Source organism: Dermacentor andersoni, chromosome 8 (assembly GCF_023375885.2).
Source record: "Dermacentor andersoni chromosome 8, qqDerAnde1_hic_scaffold, whole genome shotgun sequence".
Lineage (NCBI taxonomy): Eukaryota > Metazoa > Arthropoda > Arachnida > Ixodida > Ixodidae > Dermacentor > Dermacentor andersoni.
Window position 1 is genome coordinate 124,061,602 of NC_092821.1, and position 11,761 is coordinate 124,073,362.

General features: G+C 51.5%; 1 protein-coding gene across 1 annotated transcript in view; it reads left to right on the forward strand.

Annotated features, from left to right (window-relative positions):
* The window catches only part of Cht6 (Chitinase 6), a 77,819-nt gene extending 66,669 nt beyond the window's left edge, over positions 1 to 11,150 (forward strand). Inside the window, exons 7-8 of the mRNA XM_050176614.3 lie at positions 3,419 to 4,110; positions 8,269 to 11,150. Of these exons, the coding sequence (XP_050032571.1) occupies positions 3,419 to 4,110; positions 8,269 to 9,820 (2,244 nt within the window). The 3' untranslated portion in view covers positions 9,821 to 11,150. The remainder of the gene's footprint in view (positions 1 to 3,418; positions 4,111 to 8,268) is intronic.
* The last annotated feature ends 611 nt before the right edge of the window (positions 11,151 to 11,761 follow it).

The window sequence follows — 11,761 nt, forward strand, 5'->3', positions numbered from 1 at the left end:
CGCAGCCATAGACGCGTAGGGTCCGGCCTGGCAGAGGATACACGAACCGAGCGTGTCGACTCGGAAGTCGGGCTGAGAGATAGCTTGATCGACCCGGCAGATGTTCATCGCGTACGAGGTGAGTCATCTCAAGAAGCGATGATCGGCCGGTCGAACTGCGCCCGCCAAGGCGGCATATATGACTCGGAAGAACTTCAGTTTGGCCTAGTTGGTGTTTACTGCACGTGTCGTTTACCGCCCGTGTCGTTCTCGTGTTCTCTTCCGCTGTCCCCGTGTTTATTCGCGGTGAATATGATATGCGGCATATATGAGGTTTCAGCCAGAATCGCATATAGGCTCCGACCATATACCGTACTCATAAAACCGGCTTCAGCGTGTCGAATCAAAAGTCGGTTTGCAGCAACTTGACCCATGGCGTGATGCTCAGCACACAAACTTGCTTCTAGCGAAGGCCCGACATCTCAGCGGCAGCCTGCCTCAAGTCCTTGGACAAGTTACGGCAATCGCGAATACAAAAGCCCCCCCCCCCACACACACAGTTCATTCCTTTCTGGGTCGCCGGAAAGCGAAGGGACTCTGATTTGGCTGCCGTGACTTGAAAACGTGCGTTGTGAAGGACGTATTACCCGATGCTCGGAGAAACGTAAACCTTAGACGGGGAGCTCTATTACGTCACAGTCACGGGCGCTGCATTCACGTCGCAGACGCGCAACTGTCCATGACTTCGTCGTTTCGGGCGCTTACACAATGATTCGAATCGTGAACTGCAAACCGTTAAGAAACGAACGGCTCTTCATATATACACAATGAAAAAGCGTTCACCCCGAGGCACACGCCGTCGCTATCAAGCACGATTCATAGGCATGTCCGCACTTCGCTCGTGAAGGTTTACCATCTCGATGAAAAGACCCGCGATGTTGCCATTCATGGCCGGGTCAGACACGGCAGGTTCCACGGCGGTGGTGTACGCAAACTGTTATTCCAACGCTTACGTATACGTGCTTCAGGCTAAGCAAGTTCCTTTCCCGGGTTGATTTACGTGCCTTACGTGAGTTTAGTAAGTAGAGCGACGAATCCTGAGGCTATAGAGTAGTTTGGTGTGCTGCGTCAGGAAACTATATAGGTGTGCTGCAAAACAAACCAGGCCAAACGCGAATTGCGTTGCGGTTTGCGTTGTGGACCGTGTTTGTCCTTCCCTGATCGTACCAGTCAGAAATATGCCGTGGTCAGTGGCGTTGTATGCAGTCAGTGTTGATCATATTCTCGCGTTATTTGCAGCGCTCTTCTCAGGTGCATCGAAGCATGGTGTGACGTGACCGGGCCTGCGCTTTAGGTGGGGGCGGGGGGGATCAAGCGGACGATATGCGAAGAGGAAATTAACGCTCTCGCGACTTCAGCTTCAAGGAACCAGCAACGGTTTCGGTTGTGCGGCCGTTTCGGGAACGAAAATATCGCACCCACGTTCTGACGACTTCCTTGCAGCACCAAGCACACCGCGACGCTGTGCAACTATCCAATGGCTTTCCAACTTTACTCTAATTTACACGCACAGGTTTCTTTTTTTTTTTTTTCGCCCATATTTCTTGGGATTCGGCGTGGCTATGAAAGATGGACGTCATCCGGCAGTGAGCGAAATATGCACTGTAAAATAATTTACACCCTTGAAAGCTATTAAGGGTGTTAGTCGGTCTATGTAATTCTCACCCTTACACCCTTTTTGGGTGTGACAGTGTGAGTTACACACCAATTTACACCCTTCTGGGTGTAAGGGCTTTGGTTATAGACCGATTTACACCCTTAATCACTTTTAAGGGTGAAATTGTTTTACAGTGTACCAGAATATGATGCAGCAAATTATAAATAATCAAACTGCCATATCTGTGCCCCTGCCGTTCTTGCTGATAGGCTGCGTACGCGGCTGGCCGGGCATTAGCGGCGAAAAAAGACAACTGATAATATTTCCAATACTAATTAACTTTCTAGTTATTTACTTTAGGGCACTTGTTGTAATTGTGAAACTGAAGCATGCACAGCATATTGAAGTCATGTCTGCCTAGCCGAAATCCTAAGACTAGCACCACTTCCGAGATCGCCGTCCCCAAATTCTGCTAAAAAATGCCTCGGCGTTCCCGTTCAGATTGTACCCAACTGTAAGAGGCACGCTTTGGTGAAACTGTCAACTGGAACGCCAATGTATTTCGTAGCACAGTTTAGCGTCGCATATCTCGAAAGTTGTGCCAGTCTTAGGATTTCTACTAAGCAGACACGACAACCTCTCGATTCCTCGGCTTAATTTTCGCAAATACAACATGCGACCTAAAGCTAGTAATTAAAATAGTTAATAAGCATTGTTAGCGAAATTAGCGTTGAAATATTTCTTACAGCTAATGTCCACATAGCCGGGTAGCCTATCAGCTGCGGGAACCAAAATGGCTCCCACAACGGAGCGCGTCATCGCACGCAAGCCATACGTCAGGCAGACACGAACACAAAAGTCGATGCAGGCATTGCTTGTACCGTTATGTCACGCAACAGAAAGCTGTACGTGCCGCGACCTCACGATGGAGAAATTGGTCACGTGGGAGCAGAAAATCGTGACGTATCATGGCACTCGCTCCAGCTCTCTCGATGGCCTGCTACGCCCATGGAGCCAGAGCGAGTGCCAACATGGCGGCGCCGTGCTGCTCCCACGTTACCGCCGTCTGCGTCATGACGTCATGACGCACACAGCGACTGGGATACGTAAACCGGCACTGGTTCGTACGAAAGCTATTATAGTAAATTATTTAGGGCGCGCTGAGGCCTTGCCAGTATATTTTTTCTAGAGTTTCGAGGTCCAGGGATATGGCCTAACAAGTCCCCGTGCACCCCCTCGCACCTGGTACGTCTTGCATTACTTCTTAACGTTATGTTAAGGGCCTCAGTCGCGGAAAATTCGTCGGCGCCGACGTCCGCAGCCTAGAAAATCATCCCGAACTACGCATATTCTACACGGCACTAATGTTGTTCCTTCTATCACTAAAGTCGCTCATACCTTGTCTTACGTTATTTACAAAGTTTGTTCCTCAAAATTTTGAGAATGGCGGCCCACAAACAAATGCCACGAAAAAAAACACCGACAGCGCATGCCTTTTATGCTAAACCTTCTCAGACTGAAATAGCAAAAGTGCGAAACAGTAACAGAAGATCGGTCCACGCAAGAGGCCGCGTTTCTATACCGCAAAGCACGCCTTGCGTGCGTAGATTTCGCCGTCAGCGTTTCCCGGCCGGTAAAACATTATACGGTTGCATATCAGTTGCAGTGGCCCGGAATCGTGAGAAGCTGTCAGGGATCTTTGAATGCTACCGCGTAGGGCGAAGCTTAAGCGTCCTCAAAAAAAAAAAAAAAGAAGCATCTTTCGTTTCGTTTCTCCCTCAGATCTGTCAGAACGTGAACGAACTGGACTGGGAGCTGCAGCGGCCCGAGCCCCGGCGGATGGGACCGTACGCCTTCAAGGACGACCAGTGGGTCGGCTTCGACGACGAGCAGATGGTGCGCGAGAAGGCGCGCTACGTCCTCTCCAAGGGCCTGGCCGGCGCCATGGTCTGGACGCTGGACAACGACGACTTCCGCGGCCACTGCGGCGGCGAGCAGAGCCCGCTCATCACGGCGCTGCGCAAGGAACTCCTGGAAGGCGCGACCTCCTCGGGCTCCTTCGAGGACGAGGACGAAGAAGACGAAGAGGAAGAGCTGGCCGCCAGCACCAACACCCGCTCGACGACCGCGGCGCCCAGGGCCGCGCAGCGACAGCAACGCCAACAGGAGATCGGTCGCCGCGTGGCCAAGTCCTCGCTGTCGCCGGGACGTCGAGGCAGCGCGGGGTCGCGCAAGAACTTGGCCCTGTCGGTGACCACGCCGCCGCCGCCGCCGACCCCGGACCCGGGACCGGCGTTCGAGTGCGAGGACGAAGGGTTCTTCAACAACCCGCGCGACTGCCGGAAGTACTTCTGGTGCCTGGACTCCGGGCCGGCCAACCTGGGCACGGTGGCCCACGCGTTCACCTGCCCCTCGGGACTGTACTTCAACTCGAAGTCCGAGGCGTGCGACTACAAGGAGAACGTCGTCTGCAAGTACGGCTGTCCTTTCGGAAGTGCGCGGTCGACGCGTCGCGATAGAGAGTGTCCCACTAATTTGGTCGACGTATAGCTACGTGGTTGTGCGAGCTTCAGGAATTTTAGCGACGTCACGAAAATAACGAGCCTCGTTTGAATGCCTTTGAAGATCGGTAACTTCGTAATTATTCTTTTCCACTTGGAAGAAACAACTACAAAAATCTGTTTCATCCGTCTCGCAAGCAAAGAAATTCGAAGTTAAGAATGGGAAGCAGTGCTTTCTTTCTTTTTTTTTTTTTTACTCACCGGTGTAGACGCCCAGAGGATGCAAGGTTAATCCGCTTTCGTGGGTCGTCTCGATCCAGACAGACTGTCCTCGATTCCGGCGATGAGTTTTGGCGCTAGCTGGCACATTTTCTTTTTTCCAAGCAACACCTCATTACGCGGTCAGACGCGACAGATCACCAACGATGGAAGCCGTGCTGCCGTTATGCCGGCGAAACGCCGCAGCTGATAAAGTTCGCCGTCTTTAAACACGTTCACCTGGTGGCAGCTATCGAATGTTAGTCGCATAAACAGGTTGGGACATTATTATTGGCGTCTAATTAAGACGAACGTGCGTGATGCCTCTCAAACGAAACGACCACCCCGTTCGCAAAAGTTACCGCCGTAATATTTGTACAGATAAATGGCAGTACTCCAATCGATACCAATGAGCGGCTACATATCGAACGTCAGTGAAGCATTAAAACCTTTATTTAACTTTATTCAAGTAATAAAGGACAGACTTTAATAACATAGGTGCAATGAAAATTGCCTACTTATCCTGAAGAAAAAGAATGACACGCGTTTTTGTCGGTTATTATAGGTACATTTACAGATAAGGTATTTAGTCGCGTATAGCGCCCCTAGCAGAAAAAAAATATAGAAATTAATATGTACAATAAAAAATACAGTGACTCCACTTACGCATTTCATGCTGGAAAGCACCGCGGTTGATTTTTCGCCCTCTGTGATGATGTGTCGCCACTTGCGACATCGGCGTTGCACTTGGATAAATCTGTCTAATCTTTCCTTGTGCTTACATATTTTCACTTTAAAACAACTTCGATGCACGGCTATGTTTTTGAACAGCTTACATTTTATTGTTTTTACTCGCTCTTTGCGTTCATTTTAAATTGCGCGCCCCCTTTGCGGGCTGCAAGGCGCAACGTGCAATCGATGTGGCCCCAGATTTGAACAAGCGAACGTGCGCGCTTCAAAACGAGCGTAGGAAATCTGCGCAGAGTCGGTTTGTGCGTGCTCCATTTGTGGCGCTGATTACGCTACAAGGGGTTTCATACGCCCTATAAGAGCAACTATCCCCTCACCTTTTCCGATGAATACGGGCAACTTCCGCGTTTACAAAATTGACCGCGTCGCCCCCCCCTTCCACTCTACGTATTGACAAGCTCCTCGCCCACAAACACTTTTTTCTAATTGTCTTCACAATGCCGTTAGTGCTAGCCATGGTGTTGAAATTTTTTGACATATTTTTATCTATCTAAACGTCTTCACAAATGCTAGTGCGTATATCTTAGACATCAAGTGCTAGCCATCTTGAAGATGTCTTAACTATAGCTTGACATAGCTCTAGAAGCTTCTAGCCTGCTCAAGCTGTATCAAACTAGCTTGTAGCCAACTTGTGCTTCCTGGCTAGTTGCGATAGGTTTGTTCTTGCTGCGCACAAGACTTTGAACGTAGATGTTCTGTACTTTGTAATAGCTTAAGACGTATTATCACTAGTCGCTCGCTTACTCTGTGGGCTGCCACGAAACGTTCAGCTTCGAACATTCGTGCGCTGTCGTTATAGTCGCCGTCGCCCATGCTTCGGCGCATTGATTCAAGTGTGCGGCCATTCACTTATTTTGCGTGCGAGTTTGGGGCAGACGTGTATAGATAACGTACGAGAAACTTACTATGCCAGGAAGTGGTGCTATTCCCTTTGTCACTACCTGTGTAACGCGCGGTGCTCACTCTTACCTTATTCAGGGATCTTACTCTTACCGACGTTCCGAGGTTGAACTCCTTTCTTTAGAAGTTCGCGACACAACGCTGGCGGATGGGCGATATCTTTTTTTTATCCTCGGGGGAAACCTTACTGCATCGCGAAGGGCCGGCAACACCGGCACTCCTTATGTAGCAACGGTCCTTCGTCACACAGATTCCTTTCATGTTTAATAAGCGAGTCACCATGTTCGCAACCGACTACTACATACGTATTCCCTCTACCGCTTCCCATTTTGCAACATGGATGAAGCACAGTGCGTTAGCGAACACCCAGTTACATTTCAGACAGCCGATCGCACAAGGCAGCAATCGCAATGATCTCGTATTCGTGTGCTGCCGCTGAGGCAACGTGCGACGCGCCGCCGAAAGCGCCCTCTCGTGCTTCGACGGCAAACTGCTCCACGAAAAGGGTCTATAGCGGAATCAACTTGACGCTGGCGTCCAGGTTCGGTCATTGTGCAACGCGCTGTACCGTAAGCTATACCGCGTTTTATTCAAGCGTGGTAGCACACGGCAGTACAGAAAAAGACGCAGAATGCTATGTGTACAGTAGTGCACACTGTCGTGCGCAGAACGCGCGAGTCGCCGGCGATAGAGTGCGTGGCCGCTTCAAGGCCTCCAACATCTTCACCTCGCGCTACGCGACCCGACCTCGAAGGCCACGGCCGCTGGCTCGTTTTCAGCCAATCTGGCGCATTGCCTGGCAGGCCGAACGCTCTCAGGAGTCTTGAACTGCCGCGTCAGATGGTTAGTAAATATTCGATCGTTATGGTGTGCACTTACATCGACAGTATTTTTCGTTAATACGAACTTTTAAAATGCATGTCTCTATAGAAATTTCAAGCAGCGTTACTCGTTTTATCTACTGGTTCGTTATAGCGAGGTTTGACTGCACAACAATCGCTATATTAAAGTACAGCAAAAACCTACCTATCGAACAGGGCGACATTGTGTACAGCTACTTCTCGCGATACAGTGCGCAAGGAAAAACCGGTGAATGTAATGACTTGAAATGGATATCCTACGGACATCCGCTGCCAGAACATGGAAGTCCTAGAGATGCGTCGAATATACGTCCTTCCCTCAGACACGATCGTTTGACCACACTTTCCGTGTTTTGAGGATTGCGTGTCCGCGAGGGACATCATGGTGACATGCCGCGTACATTTTACAGACATGTCATGGCCTTTTCCACGGTGTTTGCTATAATGTCGACTATGTTCTCAGCACACGCTGTGCGACTGATGCAACGGGCCCACGCATCAAGGAATTGATTGCGTGCAAACGTATGTACGCGCCTGAAAGTGTAATTTGTCGCTCTTCTAGGCCCTCTGCAGGCATCTCAACTGACGTTTTCTAGGTAAATGGCGTATGAATGAATAGAATTTATTGATAGGAAAGACAGAGAGGTCGACCTGAGCTAGTGCGCTCTAGTCTGCTACTCTGCACTGGGGAAGAGGGAAGGGGAGTGAAAGTAGTGGATGGATGATGATGATAAGAGAAGTGGTGAGTGCTTACGTACATGAGACAGTTGCCTCGCTAGAGCCGCTCGTCGAGCTTGGTGTCCTGCAGGAACTTCAACAATACTTTTGTTGCACGCATTGAAATTGCGTAAGAAAATGCGCAGAGTACTACGTGCACACGAGCCGCAGACATGGGATAGCTCCAGATTGTAATTCGAATTTAGGAGAACACAAATATTTTACGAAGAAACTCGAGAGCTTTTCGGATGCCAACCTACTCAGGCACAAGCCGCAAAAAGTCCATGCGCAATATTCTTGGGACGTCCGTAGTGCGCTATACGAGAATGGACGTCAGGTGTGTGCCGTAGCTGTGTCTCCGAAACGGTGCACGGACATTTCGGACATGATATGGATGTCTTACAGACAAAGTGTGCTCATTGGTGGTGTCAGCGTACCTTAATCGAAAAATATCTGACTTTCTTTGAGGTCTACAAGGAGGGTATAAATAAATGCGTAGTTGTATCTCCTGCAAGTCTTCTGTCGCGTTGATGTGTGCGCCTTTAGACCTTTAGTTTTCTTTAATCATTTTGTAGAGGAAACTAGAAATGTGCGCGGATACTGGGCACCAAGGTGATAACACTGACATGTTCGCCGACTTTCGCAGGGTCCAGACACCAACCGAGGCTCCGTCCACCACGACGCGCAAGCCGCGGCGGTCCAAGGCTCGCTCCACCACCACCACCACCACCACCACCACGACGACGACAACCACGACCCCGAGACCAACCACGACGACGACCACTACAACCACGACCACACCGCGGCCCCCGACCACGACCACCAAGGCGGCCGACCAGAACGTCGCCGAACTGCTCAAACTCCTGCAGAGCATCGGCGGCGTCGAGAAGCTGCAGACCATCCTAACCTCGGCCGAGAACCCGGCGGGACCCGGCGTCGGCACGGGATCCCGTCGGCTCCCGCCTCAGGTGTTCGTCCCCACTGAACCGCCGTTCCGGCCCGTGTACAACGACAGCAGCGCCGCGGCGCAGGGTCACGTCATCCGGAGGCCCCCGCTGTTCCAGGAACCCCAGCTGTTCCAGTACGTCGAGCCGGCTCGCCCGCCGCCTACGCAGTTTGCTCCTCCGCCGCCGACTCCGTACGCTGCACATCCGACTCCGACGCCCCGAGAAGAGACCAACGTGTTCGTGGGACCCATACACGGAACGCTGCCTCCGCGAATGCCCTTCCAGTTCGTGTACCAGGCGCCCGAGAGGGGACAGCCGCAACAGCAACTGCAGCTGCAGCCGCCGTCGCAACAGCAGCAGCAAGTCTTTCAAGGCTACCAGGAGGCGCCCGTCGGTCCCCCTCTGGCACCGGCGCCCGTGAACACTCCCGTGAACGTTCCCGCTCCCGCGTTCTCACCCCCGACGGTGCCGCCCTCGGTGTACCCGACGCAGCCGTCGACGTCCTCGTATAGGGATTCGGCCGTGACGCCGATAGACTTCCCGCCGGACTTCCAGACGGACGCCGAGGTCCTGGTGCCGCTCAGCTTCAAGAAGGGAACCAAGGTGCGCATCAACAAGGTGGTCAGAGTCAACGGCAAGCCCACGGGAGACCAGCCGGCTCCCGGCGGAGGTCGTCGCGGCAAGAGAATCCGCGTGCGACCTGGCGACCGGGTCGCGCTGCGCCGTAGGCCCGTCCAGCAGACCCTGCCGCCGACCACCACCACGACGACGACTACGACGACGCGGAGGCCGACAACGCCGGCGCCGCCGCAGTACGAAGACGTCGAGTACGAGTACGAGTACGAAGACGAGGAGCCGTCGACGACTTCGACGACCACCACCACCACCACGACGACGACGCGTCGACCCAGCCGGAGACCCGGACGCCGCGGAGGCGGTAGGCGTCCTGCAGCAACTGCTGCTGCTGGGGGCGGTCACCGACGGCCTGTTGTGGCGGCGGCTCCGCTGCCCACCATACCCCCGGACCCGTTCGCGCCGCCGCTCATCCTGATTGACGAGAATACCGTGGACTGTCACAAGCGCGGTGTGTTCCCGCACCCAGAAGACTGCGGCAAGTTCGTCGTGTGCGCGCCAAACTCGAAGGCGTCCACGGGTCTGCGCGGCTACGTCCACAACTGTCCCGCCGAGAGCCTCTACAAGAAATCGGTGGGCCGATGCATGAAGGGCGACCGCGTATCATGCAACAAGTGAGGACGTCCCATGTTTTCGCCCCCCCCCCCCGCCTTAAAACGTGTTCCAAACTTTTCCAAGATCAACGTCGCAACCAAGACACAGAGGGAGCCCCTCCACACCTAACAAACATAGACGTGCGCATCGAACCTGCAGCATCTTCGGAGGGCTGCTGGTGCACGGCGCTTCCGTCAGACGAAATGGGGCGCAAGAAGCCAGTAACATACAGTGGTGCATGGACACAATTTTGCGCAGTTTGTGTCAATGGGCCACCCTCACTTCAACGTCTGTCCCAGCGACCAGGAGCACCAGATCACAGTTGGGCCAAGAAGAACCTTCTACAAACTTGACCACGCGCCATAGCACATGTTAGGCAAGGAGGCACATGCAACACTCAGATAAGCATCCAAGAATAGTCCTGCTCATTTTTCTTTCTTTATGTGTACCTGCTTCACAGCAAAATGTACACTGCTGCAAGGTATGCGGGGTTGTGGTGTGGCACGTCCGATAGTGCCATGGCTTTACCATTATACAGCACAACCAGAAGGTTGTGGCATGCAGTAAGAATGCAGTCTACGCACGAAAGCACCTGCTTCAAGAGTAACTTCAAACCCAGTGTACCCTGCATCTGCTTTTGACCCAGCAGCTACAGCAGGAAAAATAATTGTGCCACTTAACCCACCAGCAAGAACACGTGTCAAGAGATCGCATAAAAATCTACATTATCTTGGACGCTGCCAAACTCCACCTTATTTTTGAATTCCACCATTTTTTTCCCTAGCCAATCAGGAATGGCACAGCCATGGAGTTTCCTAGAAAACTATCGGGTATGATTACCCTGTTAGCCACAGAGTTAGTCAATCCTATTGGCATCAAAAATGACGAATTTGGCAATGTGGCAGAATTTGACAGTTTTCAGAGGAGCTATTCTGGATGCTATCAAATTCAAAAGTGTTGCAGAATTCACCCATTTGTCTGCTCTCACTGGCTACGCCCTCCCTGATTGGCTCAAAACATCAGCATGGCTGAATTCGACAACGCGGCAGAATTTGACATTGTCCAGAATGGCACCGCAACTCATTAGAGATAGCCATAGAAGACGAAGACGCAGCCAATCCAGTGACATCAGCAGTGGTGTCAGCAGCTCCCCGTGAATCTTGCTGTGTGTTGTGCAGGGATTTTCTATGTTTGCCCTCGTGCGCACAGAACTGACGTCACTGCGAGGTGACAGGCTCAAGAGACGCTATAGTACAAAAGGCGCTTCCCTGAAACCTGGAAGCCGTGGCTGTGGCTTCAAATGTGCTAATGATGCTATCTTGTCATGGAAAGAAATAAAACGAGAAACATGGTATGCTGCATGTTGGTGCATTGCTAAAGGAGCACATGTTGCAGGTTCCCGGGCATGCATGCAGGATTATGAAGTAGATCATCAATGCTGTCACGTAGGTACATTGACCTTCCACAGTGGTATTGCCTCAGAAGGAACTTTATATAGAAATAGATTATGGTTTTGCTTAAGAAATACCTCAACAAATGTCTATTTGAGCCAAATATGGCCTGCAGTACGAATAAATAAAATAGAATGGCAGATTACAAATATGGAACACTGAATAAGTTAATGCCATAGAAGTACAAGAAAAGAAAAGATAGGTGATGCTGTGACATGACAGGGATAAGGCATGTGTCTCCTGCAGCAAAAGTCAGGGCACAAGTCGGCACATTGGAATGGAATGCCCAGGTATTCACCCACCGAGAACCGCGGGGAACCTCCACCTTCCATAAGTGCAGCGATTCAAAGCAGATGGAAACATTCATTGGCCAGCAGTCGACATAAGCAAAAGAATTTCAGAGTACTGATGAAAAAAAAGCAGGGAACAGATTGACAGAGCCAGAGTCATTACAGGCATCGGTAAGTGCACAATATAGAGACAAAGGTCTTAATAAGGAGAAAGAGGTCTTAAT